This window comes from Cricetulus griseus, chromosome 9 (genome assembly GCF_003668045.3).
Source record: "Cricetulus griseus strain 17A/GY chromosome 9, alternate assembly CriGri-PICRH-1.0, whole genome shotgun sequence".
Taxonomy (NCBI): Eukaryota; Metazoa; Chordata; class Mammalia; order Rodentia; family Cricetidae; genus Cricetulus; species Cricetulus griseus.
In genome coordinates, this window is record NC_048602.1 from 23,833,800 (window position 1) to 23,858,277 (window position 24,478).

The 24,478-nt window shown below is 42.0% G+C and overlaps 1 protein-coding gene across 2 annotated transcripts in view; it reads left to right on the top strand.

Annotated features, from left to right (window-relative positions):
* Nucleotides 1-504: 504 nt before the first annotated feature.
* Nucleotides 505-24,478, top strand: part of LOC100770646 (NACHT, LRR and PYD domains-containing protein 9A) — a 36,070-nt gene continuing 12,096 nt past the window's right edge. Inside the window, exons 1-8 of one of the 2 annotated variants that reach the window (XM_035449556.1) lie at nucleotides 505-775; nucleotides 4,208-5,792; nucleotides 7,420-7,584; nucleotides 9,169-9,333; nucleotides 9,976-10,143; nucleotides 12,241-12,411; nucleotides 21,062-21,232; nucleotides 23,018-23,188. In XM_035449556.1, the coding sequence (XP_035305447.1) occupies nucleotides 505-775; nucleotides 4,208-5,792; nucleotides 7,420-7,584; nucleotides 9,169-9,333; nucleotides 9,976-10,143; nucleotides 12,241-12,411; nucleotides 21,062-21,232; nucleotides 23,018-23,188 (2,867 nt within the window). The remainder of the gene's footprint in view (nucleotides 776-4,207; nucleotides 5,793-7,419; nucleotides 7,585-9,168; nucleotides 9,334-9,975; nucleotides 10,144-12,240; nucleotides 12,412-21,061; nucleotides 21,233-23,017; nucleotides 23,189-24,478) is intronic. The other variant, XM_035449557.1, reaches the window with a different exon arrangement.

Consider the following 24,478-nt stretch of genomic DNA (forward strand, 5'->3'; position numbering starts at 1 on the left):
AACACTCCTGTTTTGATTCTAATGGTAAACTTTGCTGATTTGCATACTTAAGGGGTTATCATTTTCTCTGACTGTGGTATTAGCATAAGGTTAAATTTAACACTAAATTCAAATGCACTATTGGGATATTTTGAAGGATAAGCCAACTGTATCTGAAGGAAGGAATACATGATATCAATGATTATGAGCCTTTTAAAACAGATTTCATTATTTATCTATTTATTTATTATACACACAGTGCTCTGCATATGTGTTTGCCTGCAGGACAGAAGAGAGCAGCAGATCTCATAATAGATGGTTGTGAGTCACCATGTGGTTGCTGGGAATTGAACTCAGGACATTAGGAAGATGAGACAACGCTCTTAGCCTCTTAGGCCCCCATTTTTCTAGCCCCCAATTTTAAGACTTTAAATCTGAGACTTCTATTGTCATTCTTAACCAGGTGTCGCTTATTTCTTTGTTTTGAAGGTTTTATTAACCTCAAATCCAGCCTCACCCTCCAAGATGGAGGAAATATCTGGTTACGACTTGACTCTTTGCCTGCAAAAGCTCAGTAAAGCAGACTTCATGTCATTCAAAGTTCTGCTCAGAAAAGCTCCAGAGGAATTTGAACTCGACCCGATCCCCTGGACTGAGATTAAGATGGCTTCAAGAAAAGGCCTGGTAATGCTATTGAACAAAAATTATCCAGGAAAGGTCTGGGACATAGCACTGAGCCTGTTTCAAAAGGTCAAGAGGAAAGACCTCTTTGCCATGACTGAGGCACTGAGGAGAGGTAAGCGAGCTTGGAGACAGGGGACACAGGGGAAAGTCAGCCTCATAGAGCTGTTTTTTCTTAAATCATTGCCTTATATAGACAGTATATCCTGACCACAGTTTATCCTCCCCACTTCCTTCCTCATCACCCCCACCCCCACCCCCCAGATCCACCCCGCCTCCATTTCCCTTATAAAAAGATCAGGACATCCAGGAATATCCACTGAACATGGCATACCAAGATAAAATCAAACTAGGCACAAACCTTCATATCAAAGCTGGCACAGGTATTCCAGTCAAGGGCTGTGGGGGTGGGGGGGCTGTGTGTGTGTGTGTGTGTGTGTGGCTGGGTGTGTGTGGGTGTGTGGGGGAGTGGGGGCTGTGTGTGGGGTGGGTGGGGTGGGGGTGGGGGGGCTGTGTGTGTGTGTGTGTGTGGCTGGGTGTGTGTGGGGGAGTGGGGGCTGTGTGTGTGGGGGTGGGCTGTGTGTGTGTGTTGGCTGGGTGTGTGTGGGTGTGTGGGGGAGTGGGGGGCTGTGGGGTGGGGGTGGGGGGGTGGGGGTGGGGGGTGGGTGTATGTGTGGTTGTGGGTGTGGTGTGTGTGTCAGAGAGTGGGAGGCATTTCTTATCCAAATCACGATGTCTATGCATTCTAACCCCTCCTAGTTCTCCACAGCTAGAGGCAAATTGGAGTGTTCAGGAGTTTCAGGCCAGCCTTGACTACTTGACTATTTTGCAGTTAGTGGGCTATAAAGGACCCTATCTCTAAAGACAGAAGAGGAAAAAAAAGGTAGATTAAAGCAGGACAAAGTATAGCTCATATCAGTTTAAGTTTTTGTCCTCTTTAGGCTACTACCCTAGGAGTGATTGCAGGGTGGAGGCCTCTTCCTGAGCCATGGAGCCAGAGTCATTTCTATGAAACTGAAATTTCTGGTTGCCTAGATACACCTAGGGATGTAAGGATGTTCTTTTGTTAACCATTCATTTGAGGAAATATTTACACCCAGGTCATATTAAGGAGTTGAATTACACACAAGGCATGTTGCAGGGCCCCGTGCACCTCAGAGCCCGTGACAACATGGGGCAGATAATTGATTCCCTTAGGATGACTGAATTAAGTGTGTCCTCTGTGGACTTGTGCAACCCTTTCCTCTGATAACATGGTTTCCCAGCCTTAGTGACTCTAATGTTTGTGGCTGTGCAAGTTTTTAATTGAGAGTTGTCTTGTCTGTTGAGAGACATATTGATGGTTTTCCTCACCCTACGAATGCCCAGATTCCCCCTTTAATGGTGAAATTTAAAATTATAGTTATCTATTTTCTGCTTGGGGAGACAGAAACATGGGGCGGAGCCATAGATATGCTCAGTGTCATAAATGACTGTTGATGATCTATAAGTTTGGTATAATAGAAATAGTTAGACCCCATAGTTTAACAGTGAAACTTCATCCACTCCTGCTACTTATTGTCCATCCACTAAGTCACAACAACTCTTCCAGTATAATTTTACACTTGTTATAGTTAGGTTTATTTTTCATTATGTTTATACGTGTGTGGACATGTGGATATGTTCATGAGTGTACGTGCCAGGAAGTGAGAGACCTCCAATTCCCTGGAGGTGGAGTTGAAGGCATTTGTGCTGGGGATTGAATTAGGTCCTGTGCCAAAGCAATGCTCACTCTTAAACTCTAAGCTACTACTCCAACCCACATTGATGCATTTCCTTGCTTGTGTGGGTGTAAAATTGAGCACATGTGGGCAACGGAGGACAATGTGTTGGAGTTGCTTGTGTGTCCTGTCTGCCCACATTCATTGAGCCATGTAGATAGCCCAACACTCACCATTTTACAATGTGTGAATATAGAAATTCTTTTTTTCAAAATACACCAAGAATTAATACCATTTAAAATATTATACAGAGATCGCTTTTCCTTTTTGAGAAGACTTTTGAAGTGTGTGTGTGTGTGTGTGTGTGTGTGTGTGTGTGTGTGTGTGTGTTTGCACATATGCATACATATGGATAGGCTGTGGTAGCCAGAAGAGGGCAGGAATCCATGAACCAAACAGCAAGATGGAAGTGGCTGGGTAGGTGCTGGGAACTGAACCCAGGTCCTCTGGAAGAGCAGCAAGTTCATTTAATTTATTGAACATTTCTAATGTAATAGTCACTGACACAAGTTTCAGTAAATTTCAGAGAAGAGAGTAACCTCTTGCCCTAGAAAGCCTGGTACCAGAAGTTAATGGGAAAATATCAAAGTGTGGCACTGACCCTATCCCAGCTGCTCCTTTCCGTTAATCACTTTTGGGTAAGGAAATTGATCTAGATACTTTAATGTGTATCTAAAGCTATGAGATGCTTATGAATGAACATAGGGCAACCTGACAGCCTGTTCAGGCTTGTTTTACATAGACTTTGAATCAGAAGCCCAAAGTTCATTTCATTCTGTCTTGTTGCCAGAGTCAAATTTCGCTTTGACTAAACATAGCATAGTAAACATGTATAGTAACTGAAAATTATAGAATGACTAGTAAATGACTCACTGAAGGAATCAAAGTCTCATAATGAATAACAGTACTGAGTCCTCACTCATGACATTATGTACAAATGAAGAACTCATGGATTTGGTCTTGGGGAGGTACCATGCCCTTTGCAAGTCTGTAGTGCAGCACCCAGAATTCACACTTTATATTAGCTGTCACTCAGAGGTGAGTTTCCAGTTTGCTCATAACACTTTTAAAGGCAATGTATCAAATAGATTATCACCCACAATGGGGCGAAATTACCAACTGAGGGTCTGGGCTTCAGGCCCCATGAGTGAACCAGGATGAGGCTGGCCAGATGGTAAGTTCTTTTTCTCTATGAATTAAAGAAATTAAGGGAAGAGTTCCAGGGAAAGTGAAAGTAAAGTTCATTTTCATTTTGGTTTTTTATATGTTGAGAAGGAGCCGTGTATATGAAGACTGTTGGCTCTAGAGGGGTCTGAGGCTTTACTTTGGTTTCAGTGCCACTGCTGGCTGAAGATCTCCCTTTTCTTGTTGGCCTTAAAATATTCATATACCCCCTTTAGCACAGGGATTTGAGTCAGTCATGAGTCATTTAACTCCTCCCAAACATGGTCAGAAGCATGGAAAGATTTGCATGCAATAATAGAGGTCTCTATCTAGAGGTGTGGATGAAGAAAGAACTGGTTGGTTGGGTGGATTAGAGTGAGGGCTAAATAGTCTTTATAGAGTAACGGAAAGAAAAATCTACGGCAGCTGAAAGGCAATGGAAACTTATTACAAGGGAAGGGGGGGATGGCTTTCCTCCTTTTGTCTTTCCTTGGGACCCATGGCCTAACTGGTTATCTAAATGTACACATCATTCACTAGACATGCATTTAAGAAAATATGTGCTTCGTTCTCAGGAGTATCCTATTTCTAACTGCCTTGTGGTCTGATTTCATCAAACTCAGATAAAGGAACACCATACAAAGAGACTATGAAGACTTTATTTAACTTCATATGGAACTTTGAGAGCGGCATTTATGTGCCATATCATGAATTCGAAATCATTACAGAAATGCAGTACAGCTCATTGCAAGTTGTATTTGAACCTCAGTCACAGCCAGTCACTGCAGTCATACTGGGTAACAAAGGAGAAGGAAAAACCACTTTCTTAAGAAGAGCAATGTTGGATTGGGCATCGGGAGACTTGTGGCAGAACAGATTTCAGTATGTTTTCTTCTTCTCTCTCATGTCACTTAATGATATCACAGAGCTAAGCTTAGCTCAGCTTCTCTTAAGTAAGTTGTCTGAGTCTTCAGAGTCACTGGAGGATATCTTATCTGATCCTAGGAGAATCTTGTTTATTCTGGAGGGATTTGACTACCTGAAATTTGACTTGGAACTCCGGACAAACTTGTGCAATGACTGGAGAAAGACGGTCCCGACACAGATTGTCTTGAGCAGTTTGCTACAGAAAGTAATGCTCCCAGAATCCTCTCTGCTTCTTGAATTGGGAAACCTAAGTGTACCAAAAATCTATCCATTGCTACAGAAACCAAGGGACATAACTCTTGGAGGATACACTGACGAGGCTATAAAGTACTATTGTATGTCCTTCATGTACAGTTACACTGAAGGCTCAGCAATCTTTAATTATTTGCAAACCATGCAACCACTACTCACTTTATGCAAAAATCCTTATAAACGCTGGATGGTCTGCTCTACTTTAAAGTGTCAGCGTAAGAGGGGAGAGAATATGAACATAGATTATAAGCCAGATTCAGCTTTGTACGCAAGCTTTATGGTGAACTCATTCAGAGCAGAGTATGCCAACCGCCCATCAAGACAGAACAGAGACCAATTAAAGCCCCTGTGTACCTTGGCTGTGGAGGGAATGTGGAAATTGGTATTTGTGTTTAAGCCTGAGGATCTCTACAGGAATGGAATATCTGAATCTGGGCAGATAGTGTGGCTGAAAATGAATTTTCTCAATACGAGAGGTGACCATTTCGTGTTTTACCATCCTGCACTACAGCTGTATTTCGCTGCCCTGTTCTATTTCCTCAGACAAGACGAAGACAGACCTCACCCCGTCATTGGAAGTCTATCCCAACTTCTAAGGGAAATTTATGCTCATGACCAAAACCAATGGCTCCTTACAGGGATATTTGTGTTTGGAATTGCCACTGAAAAAGTTGCTGCCATTCTGGAACCACACTTTGGTTCTATACCATCCGAAGAGATGAGACAGGAAATCCTCAAATGTTTTAGAAATTTGAGTCGAGGAGAGTGCGGTGAGAAACTGAGGAGTCCACAGAGTTTGTTTGATAGCCTGGTTGATAACCAGGAGGAAGGATTTATAAGACAAGTGATGGATCTATTTGAAGAAATGACTATTGATATCAGCAGTGCTGATGCATTATCAGTAGCTACAACATGTCTGCTGAAATCTCAACGTTTAAAGAATCTTCATCTGCATATACAACACAGAGTGTTTTCAGAAAAGTACAAGCCAGAAGATGGTGACTTGGAAGCCTTTAAACATGAAAAGATGTGAGTTCTGAACCTTGTTTTCAGTTCTTCCAGCTTTGCCTTAGTTTTCAGTCCATTATTTCATGGGTGTGTTTGTGTGCACACTGTGTCGATCTGAATTCATGATGAAGTCAGAGGAAGAGGGAGGGTGCTTCTGTATGGTCTTCCATCAGAATCCCTTGAGGCAGTCTCTCATCCTTGAAGCTCACAATCTTGAACAGGCTAACAGCCCATTAAGCTATCAGGATCTACCCGTTTCCCTTTTCTGATGCTGGGACAACAGCCTCCTGCATCCATGCCCAGCCTGCTCGACAGCCTGTGGATCTGAACTCAGTTCTTCATGCTTGTACAGAAAACTCCTACCCACAGATCACTATGCCCAGTAAGGTGTTTCCTAAATTCTCATATGTCTATGCTTGTTTAGAAGGCATAGTCAGGAAGGCTTTCTGTTGCAAGTTGCCACTGCTGTTTGGATCTTTGTGGCCCTAAGCAGCCATGTCTTGAGTTCCTCCACTTATACAAAGAACAAAGTTGTTACAGGCCAGTGTGAGGTAGAAATGTGAGCAGCTTTGTTGCAATGTCTGGCTCTTTTCCTTCATCCATAGCATGTTTAGTGTTCTGGTGACTACAGTGAAGAGGATTCTGGGAACTTGTGTCTGGCTTAAGGCTGTGTTTCTACTACATTGCTCTGGTTGACTTGCCTGGCACTGCCTTTAGGATGCTAGCTCATACTTGATCTTTCGAATGTGTAACATATAACAACTTTATTGATATTATTGGATGCAGATTGCTATCACTAAAGAGCTTAGAATATCTACCTGAATTCACATAGAAATCATGTTTTCTCAACGAAAAAGAGACACTAGAGAACAGTGTAAGGTGGATGTCTTCAGAAGTTATGCTTAACTATTAGCAGTGAGTCTCCCAAAAACTCAACTTAGATCATCTCAACTCAAGCCATGCACCTTCGTAATCATTTTCATTCAAAACGTTCATTTGCAATTTCATACCTATGCATCCTGCATTGTCATTACTGTCACCTCCTACTTGATTCTGTTTCCCTTCCAACCCATCACCTTGAACTCTTGAACTCTTCAAGAGTTCCTTTCTCACACTCATGTCCTTTGGGTTTGTCAGCTACTGACTAAAACTAGAGCTTTCAGTATGTTCGTGGGTTTGGGACTGTGCGTTAGTCACTGGTGGGCTGACTCCTGTGTACAAAACTGGAGGTGAATTTTCATTCCCTCAGAATCTACCCATGGCCAATGTTCTAGCAGCAATGGGTTGAGCAGTGAAAGCCACTCCCAAGTTTATGATTGTGTGGTAACAGACCAGGTCTATTGCAGGAAGTGGAGGCATCCATAGCTCTTGGGACATCAAGACTGCAATGGTGACCCCATGCCCAGAAGATGCCAATTTGTAGCCACAGTATGCTCAGTCTCTCCTGTCTCTCTCTCTGTCTCTCATGTTCTCATTTTTTTTTTTAGAGATTTATTTATTTTTATTTATAGTGTAGGAGTGTCTTGCCTGCATGAATGTCTATGTACCATGTGGAACCCCCCAGGGGGTTGGGAGTGATCTCCCTATCTTAGGAATGCCTGGAATTGCATGGAGCCACCAGAAATAATGGTATGTTATCTCATTGCAGCAATGCAATCAAACATTGGCGAATGTTATGCAGAGTTTTCCAGAACTTGGAGGTGTTGGATCTGGACAGCTGTAATTTCAACGAAACCGCAATTTCACTTCTGTATCTATCGATGTATCCATCTCATAGGGGGGCTCTGAATGCATTCAAGCTCCAAAGCTTCTCGTAAGTTTGAAAGTCACCCATCCTTTAAGTAGATTAAAGAAAGTTCTTCTCTACTTGAAGACAAATTCATAAAGAAATGCAGAGGTAAAATCCAAAGTAGCAAATACAATATTAGTAAGAGTGTATTTGATGTTTTCTATGTCACACACATGCATACATCAGATTTATAGGTGGTTTGTAAATGTCTATACATCCCTGTGTGTGTGTGTGTGTGTGTGTGTGTGTGTGTGTGTGTGTGTGGTATGAGTATGCTTGTACACAGCCAAAAGTTATTAACTGTATTCTACAGACTGCAATGAATATTCATGAAAAGTCCAATTTAAAGGTTATCTTGATTGTGTATATGTATTCGAGCATCTGAACAGGACCTTTTGGAGTCAGAATTATATTATGTCATTAGGTGCTCCACATGGGTATTAGGAACAGAACTCCAATCCTCTGCAAGATTAGTATGGGCTTAACCACTGAGCCATCTATCCTGCCCAATGATGATTTCTTAGTCATCATTCTGACATCTGTTTCTTATCAAAAGGACACATGACCAGACATAAGTTTGCTTTTCCCCAACCTTCAATGGAGTAAATAAAAAAGGCACATCTAAATAATCTTGATCTCTGAACTCCAGTCTAAGACTAGTATAGATATTAATTCCTGAGAAAGCTTTAGTACTTACTAAGCCAGGAAGTGGTGGTATACACCTTTAATCCCAGCACTTGTGAGGGAGAGGAAGACAGACCTCTCTGTCTGAGGCCAGCCTGGTCTACCGAGTGAGTTTCAGGACATTCAGGGTTGCACAGAGAATCCCTGTATTAGATATCAATGAAACATTAGTCCTTAAGGAGAAATGGTCCCTTACCTTGGTACACACAGACGGGAGCACTAATACAAATATAAACATCATTATTATAAGAAGGTGTTACTCTGGTTTTCTTTCTGCTGCTGTCATAGATGCCATGACCAAAAGCAGCCTGGTGAAGGAAAGTGTTTATTTTACCACTCCTAGCTCATAATCCATAATATATCACTAAGGGAAGCCAAGGCAGGAACCTGAAGATTGGAACCAAAGCAGAGCCCATGGAGGAGTGCTGCTCTGACTTGTTTCCCATTGGCCTGCTCAAGAATCTTTCTTATTCACAGCAGACCTACATGCCCATGTGTTATGCTATTCACAGTGGCAGCTCTAGGCCAATCACCTATGAAGGAAATGCCCACAGGCATGCCAATTGGAAGGAGGCAACTCCACAGTTCAGATTCCCTTACCCAGATAATGTTGAGTTGGAGCCCTTGATTAGCCACAACAGGCCATGTTTAGAGGCTGACATGAGGCTGTGTGTGAGTGTCCTCAGAACATTCTGCATGTTGCACAGAAGTGGGGGGAATAGAAGAAAGGGACAGATATGAGTAGCTTGAGCCTCCGTGTTTGTCTGGTGCCTGGAGATAACCAGTGAGAACTTGTGGGTTAACCAGATGCCCAAAAGACCACGGTGTGTGAGGCAGTGTGTTGAGAAGGACGGGTATGTACAATTTGCTTTGCCATCTCTCCATGCAGCCTGGTATAATGTGCCATTTGGGCCTATCCCACAGGTGTTCGTTCGTGACTAACTTTGGGCACGGTGTGCTATTTCACACACTTCTTCAGTTACCTCACCTGAAATCCTTGAACCTCTATGGCACTAATCTCTCCAATGACGTGGTGGAGAATATGTGCTGTGTGCTCAAATGCTCGACATGCAGAGTGGAGGAGCTGCTGTAAGTCGGGGCGTGGTCCAAATCCACTAGCTTCTCTTAAGATTATTTTAAAAATCACTTTGGGGACTTAACTTTGAATGTTTTGCTTTGCATGGCACATGGTTGTAGAAAATGAGTTTCATTAGGATAGTTCTGTTTCTCCTTGTGAAATCTCTCTCTCTCTCTCTCTCTCTCTCTCTCTCTCTCTCTCTCTGTGTGTGTGTGTGTGTGTGTGTGTGTGTGTGTGTGTGTGTGTGTTTCACTGATATGTGTAATCAGGCACACAGTGATTTAAAGACCATATGGGATCTATATATCTGTGTATTAAAGGCCATGGCTTCTGCTCAATACATTCCCATAACACCCTGTCTGTCTGTTGGTTTTGTGACCAACGATAACCTCAACATCCATTTCCAAATGGATCTTTGAGAGTAAAAGTCACCCATTGCTGAAAACATCTGGGTTGGGCTCTTTCCCAATCGGAAGATCTCTATAATTTACAATGATAGTCACATAATTACACTTATGAATTAAATAAGCCTACGATGTAGGTGTCGACTGGTATATACAGTATTATAAGCTGGGGCATTTGTTCTACAATATGTCTTAGACATAGCACCTAAAGATGTCACTCCTAACCTGTGACCTGTATCTCAAATGTAGGCTGGGGAAATGCAACCTCTCCAGTGAGGCGTGTGGCATCATTGCTACTTCCCTAATCTTCTGCAAGGTGAAGCATCTCTCATTGGTTGAAAATCCCTTGAAGAACAAAGGGGTGATGCTACTGTGTGAAACCCTGAAGCGTCCAAGCTGTGACCTGGAGACACTCATGTGAGCTGGGCTTGGGGAGCGTGACGTGGAAATACTTCAGAACACGGCATCTGGGTGCAACCATCATACAGGGGGTCAAATGCCCAGTAAGGAATGCAGGGGATCATGTCATGTGCCACTAAACTCAGTCACGTGACTGATATACGTGGAGCAAATGCAAACAGAGATACCATGAGATCAACTTCAGAAAAGGCAAGGGTAGCTCTGAAATTCCTTATATATAATTTTACCTTTAATGAATGATTATTATGGGGAATGATGATGCCCCTGGAAAGAGACTGACCACTAGGCCAAAGGAGAATATAAATAAGAAAAAATATTCCTTCCTGAGGCAGGCCTTCCTCCATCTCACCTAAGACACCGTGTGCTGTCTCCTGTCCTGAAGACTATATAACAGACTGCCAGGCTATTGCCTCAGGGAAGCCATACCAGATAACTTACTGTTCCATCAATCAAAGACCTTAAATGGGGAATGTGCTCAAAGACACCTGGGTTCATGGAAGAGAAAGAGTATACAGCCACAATATAATTGTGTCGTCTGTGATTATGCATTCACGCAGTAGTATATACGTGTGCTGCTTACAGACATGAGCATGCATATAAACTATAAGAGCTTTGAATATTTACCTTTATGGAGACATCTGTTTACATAAGAGAAACTGCAGATTAAGAACTGTTCATGAACTGCTTATGACTAGAGCAGAAATGTTTTATACTGCATTGGAAGCTTGGAATATTTGCAGATCATGAGTCTTGGGGATGCTAACCAAGTCCAAACATGAAATATTCTGCATGCATGGTATAAAAATGTGTGCACATGGCTTGGGTATAGTTTTTTATGATACTTTCAGTGCCTTTGTGTTTTGATCTAGGCTGGATACATGAGAGCACTTGAATAATTTTCTGTGTACTACATGAGTACATGAGGCTGCAGAGGCCGGGAGAAGTCAATAGTCCCATGAAATTCTAGTTACAGGAGATCTGTGAGCACCATGTAGGTGCTATATGGATACTTAGCCCTGAACCCCGGTTTCTCTGAATGATCGGCAGTGATCTTAAATGCTGCCCAATCTCTCCAGTCCTGAAATGAAACTTGTAAAAGAAAAGGTGAAAAATGCACTCCAGAAAATGAAGGATGTTTCAGAAGAGGTAGTAGGAAAAAAATAACATTAGAAGACAAAGTTATTTGGTTATTTAAGTATTAGTTATAGAATAAATAGAATTAAATTATACTCAGTGACTAGTAATTATGTAGAACTACATTAGTCGTGAGTTATTTCCAATATTATCTAGTGTTTCAAGTCTTTCACCCATACAAATGACAGGATTATGAAAAATATTTTAAATCAAATAATGGGAATGGGGTGGAGCAAGAGATAAGTTAACAAAAACTTGCCGGTCTAGTTGATGACCTGATTTCATTCCCAGAACCCATGTGAAAAAGCCAAGTGCAGTGACACACTGAAGACATGGAAACAGTAGGATCCCTAGAGCCCACTAGAAAATAGCCAAGACTAATACATAAGTTAAAGATGGCTGAGTAACCCTGTCTCAAAATGTGTGGGTGGTGATCCATTGTGTGCTATCTGGGCTTTTCCTCTGACAACCATTTGCATGGGCACCTGTACTGAGACATACACACACTCACATAGGGAACAAAAAGAAATTAAATACTTAATGGAAGATATCCCACAAGGGCAGGAGTCTGCAAACACGGCGAATTTCTCACGTAGGGGGACGAACCTGTTAATTGTTTTGCAAATAATTTGACAAATTAACTTTGGTAGCATCTCTGATGTAGAACCTCAGGTTTTCGAAACTTTTCTTTGAAAATGTTTCCATCATGTATGTGTATGTACCCACACATATATGGAGGACAGAAGATGACTTAGGGGGTTGGTTATTTACTTCTATCGTGTGGGATTGAACTGGGGTACTCAGACTTGGTGGCTAGGGTTTTTACCTGTGGAGCCATCCTGGAAACCCATTTCAATATGTTTTCATGCAAGTTGGAAGTTCAGTATAGGGGGAACATGTCTTTACAGAGGCATGCAGAGTGACAATAAGAGAGCTGCTGATATGGAATTCTCTTTGCAGGTTGTCATATTGTGCTCTCACCTTCATTGCCTGTGGCCATCTCTACGAAGCCCTTTTGCACAACAAATACCTGTCTCTGCTTGACCTGAGCTCAAATTTCCTGGAAGATACTGGAGTGAACATTCTCTGCAAGGCTTTGAAAGACCCAATGTGCCCCCTGCAGGAATTATGGTAGGGCTGTGTTCTCAGCCAATCCTGGGAATGTGGTTTCTGATGTTGGTGATCAGTAGGAAAGAGGGTAGAATTGTCTGAATGTCAGTGTCCCCCCCCCCCCAGAGTATGTGGTGAGGCCCAGCACCCATGATAAATATCTTAAGACATGGAGCTCTTGGTGGTTGGGTCATGAGGGTGATTTCCAAGGAGTGGAATTACTGCCCTGTTGAAGGGAGTACCAGAGGGTACAGGCGTCCCTTGGAGAGTGAAATTCATCCCTGCTTGAGAAACGTTAATGCACATGCATATTAGAACTGCATAAATCACGTGTATATATGAATCCATCAATCAAGAATCTATTCATATATGCTTATGTATCCATGGACATACCTGTCTGTCTATCCTATAATCTCCCACCTGTTAGCTGTCATCTACGAATTTAACCTCTTTCCATTTTCTCCCATCTAAAATTTTATTGTCTTTACACCTCTTTATACATCTCTTCCTAAATTAATCTGGATATCATCTATTCATTATCAGTCTAAACATCATATACTAACTATTGTATGTTCTCTATACATCTGACACGTACCTGACTAATGTCTATATTTAACATCTTCACATTCTCCATCTCACCAATCTTACACCCATTACTTTCCTGCTCTGCCCCAACCTCTCTCTTTTTTTTCTTTTTTTATTAAATTATTAATATTTTCACATATACTTTCCCTCTCCCTCTCCCTCCCCCCACCCCCATTCCTTCTCCCCCACCTCCAACCTACCCCCCACCCCATCCACCCACCACTCCCCAGGCAGGGTAGGGCCCCCAACCAGGGCTCCACCAAGTCCACCAAATCTTCCTGTGCTGGGCCTAGGCCCCTCCCCATGTGTTCAGAGACAGAGCGAATCCCTTCAAGTGGGATGGGCTCTCGAAGTCCCTCCCACCCACCAGGGCAAAACGCCAGTCCACCTCCCTCTGGAGTCATTCATGATTTCTAGTTTCCTTGGGGTAGAGGATTATAGGCTGGTAAACCTTTGCTCTATGTCTAAAAATCCCAGGAGTGCAGGGGCCTCCCCATTGGCATCCATGATCAGGGGGCTGGATTAGTCCTGTACTGTCCTCCCAAAGAGCATCTGGGGTCGATATGCTTTCCCTTTTTCAGGCCAACTGTTTCTGTGGGTTTCTCCAACCAGGTACAGACCCCTTCGTTCTTCATTCCTCCCTCTCTTCAACTGAGTTCCAGATTTCAGCTCAGTGTATTTCTGTGGATGTCTGTCTCTGCTCTCATCAGCCACTGGATGAGGACTCTAGAATAGCATAGAGAGTATTCATCAATCTCATTCTAGGGGAAGGGTTTCTAGGCCAACTTCTCCTCCACTGCCCAGACTGTCAGATCGTGTCATCCTTATAGGTCTCTGGAGATCTTCCTAGTTCCAGATCTCTTCTCGGACCTATAGTGACTCCCTCTGATATGGTATCTCTCATCCTGCTCTCTCTCCTCTATTCTTCCCCCAACTCAATATATCTGCTCCACCATTTCTTCTCCTCTCCTCTTCTTCTTGTGCTCTTATTATGGCAGCACCCACTCCCCTACCCTCATGCTCTCAATTAGCTCGGGAGTTCATGCCATTTCCCATTCCTGGGGTCCATTTATCCCTTAGAGTCATTCATGATTTCTAGTTTCCTTGGGGTAGAGGATTATAGGCTGGTAAACCTTTGCTCTATGTCTAAAAATCATATATGAGTGAGTACATACCATGTTTGTCTTTTTGTGATTGGGTTACCTCACTCAGGATGGTTTCTTCTAGTTCCATCCATTTGCCTGCGAATTTCAAGATTCCATTGCTTTTTTCTGCTGAGTAGTACTCCATTGTATAAATGTACCACATTTTCTCTTTCCATTCTTCAGTTGAGGGGCATCTAGGTTGTTTCCAGGTTCTGGCTATTACAAACAATGCTGCTATGAACATGGTTGAACATATGTCCTTGTTGTATGGACAAGCAGTATTTGGGTATATACCCAAGAGAGGAATGGCTGGATCTTGAGGTAGATTGATTCCCATTTTTCTGAGCAACCGCCATACTGATTTCCAAAGTGGTCTTACAAGTTCACACTCCCACCAGCAATGGAGGAGTGTTCCTTCTTCTCCACAACCTCTCCAGCATAGGTTGTCATTGGTATTTTTGATTTTAGCCATTCTGACAGGTGTGAGGTGGTATCTCAGAGTTGTTTTGAGTTGCATTTCTCTGATGGCCAAGGATTTTGAGCACTTTCTTAAGTGTCTTTCAGCCTTTTCAGATTCCTCTGTTGAAAAATCTCTGTTTAGTTCTGCACCCCACTTTTTAATTTCATTGTATGGTGTTTTGGTGGCTAGCTTCTTGAGCTCCTTGTATATTTTGGAAATCAGACCTCTGTCAGATGTGGGGCTGGTGAAGATTTTTTCCCATTCTGTGGGTGGTCGTTTTGTCTTACTGACTGTGTCCTTTGCCTTACAGAAGCTTCTCAGTTTCAAGAGGTCCCATTTATTAATTGCAGACCTCAGTGTCTGTGCTTCTGGCGTGATGTTCAGGAATCGTTCTCCTGTGCCAATTTGTTCAAGGGTTGTTCCCACTTTCTCTTCTAAAAGATTCAGTGTGGCTGGGTTTATGGAGAGATCTTTGATCCATTTGCACTTAAGTTTTGTGCATGGTGACAAGTATGGATCTATCTGCAATTTTCTGCATGTTCGAATCCAATTGTGCCAGCACCATTTGTTGAAGATGCTATCTTTTTTCCATTGTATGGATTTAGCACCTTTGTCAAAAATAAGGTGTTCGTAGGTGCGTGGGTTAATATCTGGGTCTTCAATTCGATTCCATTGGTCTATCTGTCTATTCTTGTGCCAATACCAAGCTGTTTTCAGAACTATGGCTCTATAGTAGACCTTGAAGTCAGGGATGGTGATGCCTCCAGAGGATCTTTTATTGTAAAGAGTTGTTTTGGCTATCCTAGGTTTTTTATTTTTCCATATAAAGTTGAGTATTGTTCTTTCAATGTCTGTGAAAAACTGTGTTGGGATTTTGATGGGGATTGCATTAAATCTGTAGATTGCTTTTGGTAGAATTGCCATTTTTACTATGTTAATTCTGCCTATCCAAGAGCATGGGAGATCTTTCCACTTTCTGGTATCTTCTTTAATTTCTTTCTTTAAAGTCTCAAAGTTCTTATTGTACAGGTCTTTCACTTTTTTGGTTAGTGTTACCCCCAGATATTTAATGTTGCTTGTGGATATTGTGAAAGGTGATGTTTCCATGATTTCTTTCTCATTGAGTTTATCATCTGTATACAGTAGGGCTACAGATTTATTTAAGTTAATTTTGTATCCTGCTACCTTGCTGAAGGTGTTTATCAGCTGTAGGAGTTTCCTGGTAGAGTTTTTCGGGTCAATGTAGACTATCATGTCATCTGCAAATAGTGAAAGTTTGACTTCGTCCTTTCCAATTTGTATCCCTTTGATATCCTGATCTTGTCTTATTGCTGCTAGAACTTCAAGTGAAAGTTTGACATCCTTTCTTGTTTTGATTTTAGAGGAAATAGCTTTGAGTTTGGACATCCTTGTCTTGTTCCTGATTTTAGAGGAAATGCTTTGAGTTTCTCTCCATTTAGTTTGATGTTGGCTATTGGTTTGGTGTATATCGCATTTATCATGTTTAGATATGTTCCTGTTATTCCTGTTCTCTCCAAGATCTTTATCATGAAGGGATGTTGGATTTTGTCAAAGGCCTTTTCAGCATCTAGTGAGATGATCATGTGGTTTTTCTTTTTCAGTTTGTTTATATGGTGGATTACATTGATGGTTTTTCGTATATTGAACCATCCTTGCATCCCTGGGATGAAGCCCACTTGATCGTGGTGGATGATTTTTCTGATATGTTCTTGGATTCGATTAGCCAATATTTTATTGAGTATTTTAGCATCAATGTTCATGAGAGATATTGGTCTGTAGTTCTCTTTCTTATTCTTATCTTTGTGTGGCTTGGGTATCAAAGTGATTGTAGCCTCATAGAAGGAGTTTGGCAATATCCCATCTGCTTCTATTGTGCGGAACAGTTTGAGGAGTATTGGTATCAGCTCTTGTTTGAATTTCTGGTAGAATTCTGCAGTGAAGCCATCTGGTCCTGGGCTTTTTTTGGTTGGGAGGCTTTTGATGACTGCTTCTATTTCATTAGGGGTTATGGGTCGATTTAAATGTTTATCTGATCTTGATTTAATTTTGGTAAGTGATATTTATCCAGGAAACTGTCCATTTCCATTAGATTTTCGAATTTTGTGGAGTACAGATTTTCAAAGTATGACCTAAAGATTCTCTGGATTTCCACAGTGTCCGTTGTTATATCCCCCTTTTCGTTTCTGATTTTGTTAATTAGTGTGCTCTCTCTCTGCCTTTTGGTTAGTTTGGCTAGAGGTTTGTCTATCTTGTTGATCTTCTCAAAGAACCAACTCTTTGTTTCATTGATTCTTTGTAATGTTTTCCTAGTTTCTACTTTATTGATTTCAGCTCTCAGGTTGATTATTTCCTGGCGTCTACTCCTCCTTGGTGAGTTTGCTTCTTTTTGCTCTAGTGTTTTCAGTTGTTCTGTCAGTTCTCTAATGTGACTTTTTTCTAGTTTCTTCATGTGGGCACTTAGTGCTATGAACTTCCCTCTTAGGACTGCTTTCAGAGTGTCCCATAAATTTGGGTATGTTGTGTCTGCATTTTCATTAGAATCTAGGAAGTCTTTAATTTGTTTTTTTATTTCTTCCTCAACCCAGGAATGGTGCAATTGGGTGTTATTCATTTTCCAAAAGTTTGCAGGTTTCCTGCCATTTGTATTGTTGCTGAATTCTAGCTTTAATGCATGGTGGTCTGATAAGATACAGGGGGTTATTTCAATTCTTTTGTAATTGTGGAGGTTTGCTTTGTTGCCTACTATGTGGTCAATTTTGGAGAAGGTGCCATGTGGTGCTGAGAAGAAGGTATATTCTTTTGAGTTTGGATGGAATGCTCTATAGATATCCGTTAACCCCAGTTGGGCCATGACTTCTTTCAGATCCTCTGTTTCTTTGTTAAGTTTTTGTCTGGTGGTCCTGTCTAGTGGTGTAAGGGGGGTGTTGAAGTCTCCTACTATAAGTGTGTGTGGTTTTATGTGTGGTTTGAGCTTTAGTAATGTTTCTTTCACAAATGTGGGTGCCTTCGTATTTGGAGCATAGATGTTCAGGATTGAGATTTCATCTTGATGGACTTTTCCTGTGATGAGTATGAAATGCCCTTCTTCATCTCTTTTGATTGATTTTAGTTTAAAGTCCATTTTGTTAGATATTAGGATTGCTACACCTGCTTGTTTCTTGAGGCCATTTGATTGGAAAATCTTTTCCCATCCTTTTACTCTGAGGTATTGTCTGTCTTGTAAACAGTATTCTGTCTTCGTATCCATTCTGTTAGCCTATATCTTTTTACGGGTAAGTTAAGGCCATTGACATTTAGGGATATTAATGTCCATTGTTCGTTGGTTCTTGTTTGGTTTGGATTTATTGTTGGTGGTGTCATTGTGTGTGGATTTTGCTCTCCTGCTTCTTTTTGTGTTTGGCAATATTAGATTATCTATTGCCTGTGTTTTTGTGCATGTAGTTATGTTCCTTGGGTTGGAGTTTTCCTTCCAGAACCTTCTGTAGTGCTGGATTTGTGGATATGTATTGTTTAAATCTGTTTTTGTCATGGAATATCTTGTTTTCTCCATCTATAGTGATTGAAAGTTTTGCTGGGTACAGTAGTCTGGGTTGACATCCATGCTCCCTTAGTGCTTGTAGTGTATCTATCCAAGACCTTCTGGCTTTCAGAGTTTCCATTGAGAAGTCGGGTGTGATTCTGATTGGTTTGCCTTTATATGTTACTTGGCCTTTTTCCTTTGCAGCTCTTAATATTTTTTCTTTATTCTGTAGATTTGGAGTTTTGATTATTATGTGTCGGGGGGACTTCTTTTTGTGGTCCAGTCTGTTTGGTGTCCTATAAGCTTCTTGTACTTTCATAGGCATATCTTTCTGTAGGTTGGGGAAGTTTTCTTCTATGATTTTGTTGAATATGTTTTCTGTACCTTTGAGCAGTGTTTCTTCACCTTCTTCTACACCTATTATTCTTAGGTTTGGTCTTTTCACGGTGTCCCATATTTCCTGTATATTTTGTGTTAGGGATTTGTTGGTCTTGAGGTTTTCTTTGGTTGATGAATGTATATCCTCTAGCGAGTCTTCAATAGCTGAGATTCTCTCTTCTGTCTCTTGAATTCTATTAGTTATACTCACATCTTTAGATCCTGATCGTTTATCCAACCTTTCCATTTCCAGCATCGCCTCATTCTGTGTTTTCTTTAATGTGTCTAATTCAGCTTTCATGTTTTGAACTGTTTCAAGAGCTTCCTTCACTTGTTTGGTTGTTTTATCTTGGGTTTCTTTAGCTTCTTTAAGAGATTTGTTTATTTCTTGAATATTTTGGTTTGTCTTTTCCTCCATATCGTGTAATTTTTTGCTTACTTTTTCTTCTATTTCTTTAAGGGATTTTCTTGTTTCCTCTTTGAAGGTCTCTATCATCTTGCTCAGATAATTTTTGAGGTCCATCTCTTCTTCATGCACTGTGTTGGGCTTTTCAGATCTTGCTGGAGTGGAGTCCCTAGATTCTGGTGGTGTCATATTGGTCTTTCTGTTGTTGAGCGGGTTCTTATTCTGTCTTCTTCCCATATCTTTTTCCAGTGAGTGCAGGTAGGATCTCTCTATCTCCTCTTGTTACTCTGTAGTGTGTGTGGGCCAGGAATTCAATGTCCGAAGCTCTGGATGGTTTTGCCTCTCCTCGTAGCCTCCTCACTCTGATGGCGTTAGGCCTCTTGGTGGATCGGTCGCCGGGAATGGAATGAAGAGTGGCCTGTACCCAGATTCGGGGAGCTCCTCCCTGCCTGGACGTGTCTGTTTCAAGCAGGGACGAGCCTGGAGGGATCTGGGTGGATGGCGCTTAGGACAAGAATTGGGTAAAAGCAGGGGGTGGCTCACCTGGTCTGCGGTGAGTCCACGGAAAGGGAAGGAAGAGTGTCCTGAACCAAGCCAGATTCAGGAAGCTCCACCCTGCCTGGGCGTGTCTGTTTCAAGCAGGGACGAGCCTGGAGGGATCTGGGTGGATGGCGCTTAGGACAAGAATTGGGTAAAAGCAGGGGGTGGCTCACCTGGTCTGCGGTGAGTCCACGGAAAGGGCCCCAACCTCTCTCTTAACCATTATTGGAAGTGCCATGGGGAACCATGAGCTTGAGGCTTCAGCAGGGTTTGAGGACATGTTATGTTAAATACCAGCAGGAGTTCGCCACATGATGACATCTGCACAGAAATCTGAAATCAGGGATAAGGTAGCCCCACTTATTTTCAGGGCATCTGTAATTTCACCAGGGTGAGTGAGAGTAGGAGCAGCAGATGAAGAAATCAAGGCAGAAGGATTGCAGTGAGCCAGCATGGAGCAGAGTACAGCAGATGGAGAAGCATCCTCAGTATTTCAGAAATCTTGGGCATTTCTGGTTCACACAAACAAATGGCAATACACCAGACTGTTAAGATGGAATCTCATGGCCTAGGGATGAAGGCCAGTTGGTAGGTTGCTGACTTGGCATACACAGAGCCCTGAGATTGAATCTCCAGTGTAGGAGGGGCAGAAGTTCAAGGTCATCCTCAGCTATGTAATGAATCTGATGCCAGACTAGGACATGAGACCCTGTATCAAAAATAAAAGATGGTTAAGGGATGGCTGCTGAGAGGGAGAATGGGTCTCCTCCACAGAGAAGATCTATAGGGTTATACCATCACTGGACACATGGTACTTACAAGCAAGTCTAAATGGGCTCAGCTTATATATTCATGTACATGAGTGATTGCATGAACACACACACATATTTATAGATGCATATGTGATGGGGGAAGTCCTTTTTTGCCTTATTGGTAGATCAATTAAGCACTGTTAGCCAATAGGAAAGCAACATAGGTGGGGCTAGGAGTTGAGTAGGATTCCGGGAAAGGTAGTAAGGACAGGAGTTGCCATGTGATCATCAGCAAGAGAGGACGCATAAGGCCAGCGTCCTTGATAAGTCTTTATATAATATTTAGATTAATAGTTATGGTTGATACTTAAGACAGAGCTAGCATATAAGAAATCTTAGTCACTGGCCAGCAGTATTGTAACTAATATAAGACTTGTATGTGTTATTTTGGGGGTCCTAATGTAGTGGTGGGGCTCGGGTGGCTGGTGGAAAGAGTTATCCTTACACATACATGTATATATTTATATAAAACAATAATAAATAAGAAATTATTTGGGGAAACTGGGAGAAATTGGAGTTGAGATTGAGGGATGTATTATGCAGGGCTCATACGAAGTTTTTTTTTTTTTTTTGGTTTTTTGAGACAGGGTTTCTCTGTGTAGTTTAGGAGCCTATCCTGGCGCTCACTCTGGAGACCAGGCTGGCCTCAAACTCACAGAGATCTGCCTGCCTCTGCCTCCAGAGTGCTGGGATTAAAGGCGTGTGCCACCAACACCCGGCACAAAGTTCTAAAAAATTGAGAATAATTCAAAACCAAAGGATACCTCCTAATAAATCGGTATGCTTGCATGCATGTTTTCCCAGGTTGTCTGGTTGCTATCTCACTTCAGACTGCTGTGAGGAGATCTCTGCTGTCCTTACTCACAATCAAAAGCTAAAAACACTGAAACTGGGCAACAATAACATACAAGACACAGGCGTCAGACAGTTATGTGAAGCTCTGAGTAACCCTGAGTGTAAATTGCGGTGTCTTGGGTGAGTTACTACTGTCATAGTGGGAAGGGTTCATGACTCAATAGGAAAATAGAGAAGGTTAATGGGTATTGTGGTTTATGACAAAATGGTCCCCAAAGGGAGTAGCACCATTACGTTGGGTGACCTTCCTGTAGTAGGTGTGGTCTTCTTGGAGGAAGTATCATTAGAGAGATGGGTTTTGAGGTGTCATATATGTTCAAGCCACACCTAGTGTGTTCAGACCACTTCCTTTTGCCTGTGGGTCAAGATGTAAGAGCCCTCAGCTGCTTTCTCCAGCTGCTATCCCTGCATGCCACCATGTCTCCCCATGATAATAACAGACTGGACCTCTGAACTGAACAAAAGCCACCCAATTAAATGTTTTCCTTTATAAGAATTACTATGTCATGATGTCTCTTCACAGCTATAGAAACCCCAACTAAGACAATAGGATTAAGGAGAACTCCACCTAGCCTCAGCTCATGTTTTGAGGAAAATATTAATGTACAGGTCTTGCACAGACAACAACAGTTGCTCTGGGTTTGAGAATAATGGCCCTGCCATGTTTCTTCCCATCACATTATCTGGTTCTTCTAGTCTTCCTGTACCCTCTTCTGTGATGGTTTTGAGTCTTGGCTGAAGGGGTGATATAGATGTTCCATTTGAGGCTGAGACCTTTGTAGTCGCTATCAGAATATGGACCAGCTGTGCGTCTCTGTATTAATCAGTCCATAACAAACAAACGCTTCTCTCATGAGGCTTGAAAACGGAACTAATCTAGGAATTATGCTATTCATTTAGAACTATGGTTCTCAGTCTGAGGGTCAAGACCGCTTTGGGAGGGGTGTCAAATGACCCTTTCACAGGAGTCTCGTAGGACCATCAGAAAACACAGATCTTTAGATCATGATTCATAAAAGCAGCAAAATTACGGTTATAAAGTAGCAATGAAAATTTTGTGGTGGAGGTGTCACTACAACGTGAAGACCCGTATTAAATGTTCACAGCATTAGGAAGGTTAAGAATCACTGATTTTAGAAGGTAGTTTTGTTATGTCCCCTAAGCAAAGCAATAGTTAATGGGTTCTCCCTTAGGTCCTATGACTTGCACAGCCAGAGGGTCTTTACCAATTTACAGTACCTGGCATGAGCCAAGCCAGTGAAAATCCCGGGATGAATGGCAGAGGCACTCAAGCCCCAGCCCTAGCTGAGCAGCTCTCTGCAGCTGACGACTGCTGGGGAAAGGAGAGTCAATTTTATTCAGAGATGTTTGCCTGGTTACCTGTGCTCCAGTGGACTAGCCTAAACTCAAGCAACGATAATTGAGCTTAGTGCAGGGGTCCTCAACCACCCTAGAGCTGTGACCCTGTCAATACAGTTCCGCACGTTGTAGTGGCCCCCATCTATAAGATAATTTTTGTTGCTCCTTCAGAACTACAATTTTGCTCATGAATCACGATGTAAATATCTGATGGGCAGGATGTCTGATACGTGACCCCTGTGAAGGGGTCACCTGACCCCAAAGGGGTGGTAACCTCCAGGTTGAGAATCACTAACTTAGTGGGTGTGAAAGATGATGAAGCTGTTTGGGGTTTGGAATAAGGAGCTCTGGGAGGAGTTGGAAGTGTTCAGAGTAGACAGATGCAATGAAGACACATTGTTTACACGCATGAAATTCTCAGTTATAAATACTGTTCCATGAGACCAGGGTTCGGTTAATGTTTTGCTTAATGTCGACATTTGGAGCTAGCAATTTCTTTGCTCTGAAGCCTGCCACATTCCTTTTCTGGTATTTTCCCTGTCACAGGTTAGACATGTGTGAGTTTACCACTGGCTCTTGTGCAGACCTAGCCTTGGTTCTCACCACATGCAAAACACTGACCATGCTGAATCTGGACAGGATGACCTTTGACCGAGATGGTCTGAAGCTCCTGTGTGAAGCTTTGAATCACAAAGACTGTAACTTGAAGGTGCTGGGGTGAGTACTCACTGTCTCCCAGGACTGGGAGTGACTTCAGAGTAAGCTCTTCTGTGCTGGTTTGCTCAAGCTCAGCCCATTGACCATGGGTGGTGGAGTTCTGTAGTGAAGGACCACCTTTGTAATCTAGGACATTGAAGACCATCCATGGATTTCTATCCATTCTTGAGTACCACATGTAGGGGTGATTACTCCAAATATCATCTGACATCTTTAAAAAAAACTTGGCTTACCAAAAACAAATATTATTCAGCTCTAAAGTAAGTGAAATCACAATATTTGTAGAAAATGAGTGGACTTAGAAGCATAGCAAAAAGGGTCACCTAATCTCAGAATGGAAAAAAATGTTCTCTCAAATATACTGACCCTAAGCTATAAGACACACACACACACACACACACACACACACACAATATATGGGTATCATATGACATTTAGAAAAAAAAAACAAGAAAAGGTAAAAGAAATTGTAAATATTAGTTCACATACATAGCATACTTTGTGTAAGTCATTTAAATGGCCTCTCAAGGTAAAACACGTTTTCAATACCAAATTAATCTTAAAGTTTTTGCATATGATTGTTTTCTGTGAATGAAATTTTATACACTATATGGCTGCACATTGCCTGCAAAGGCCAGAAGAGGGCATCAGATCCCTTGTGTTGGCGTTACAATAGTTCTGAGGTCGCCTCTGAGCTTTTGTAGTTGAATCCCAGAAATCTTCATCAGCATCCAGTGCTCTTAACCACTGGCCACCTCTCCAGCCCAGAAGTTAATTTTAACAAAAAATTTTATTTATTCTTTGAAATTTTCATACATATATACAACATGTTTTGATCATACTCTCGCCACTAACAAACAACCCCCCAGTAACTTCTAATCACAATTAATAACCCCCTGACTCTAAGTCCTTTTGACCATGTGCCTATGGGTATAGGGTCATCTGTTGGAGCATGGGCAAAATACCAACAGCCAAATCTTAAAAGTCATTCTCACTCACCAGCCATCACCTACTAATAGTTCCTCAGCGAGGGGTATATCTCGGGTTTCCTCCCCCATCCATGTTGGCATTTTGAATGCAGGTCTTCTTCCAGCAATCTCAGCATCAGCTAATCACCATGTCTAAAAGACAGTATTTCATGGTGCTCCTTCCCACCTCCAAGCTCTTCAAGTTGATCTGATCCTTCATTCATGATGAGACAGTACTCATAGTTACTTGCTTTCAGTAATTTCCACCAGTTGGGAATCTCTGTATTAACCACTATCCAGAGAGGAAAAACAGGTTCTTTAA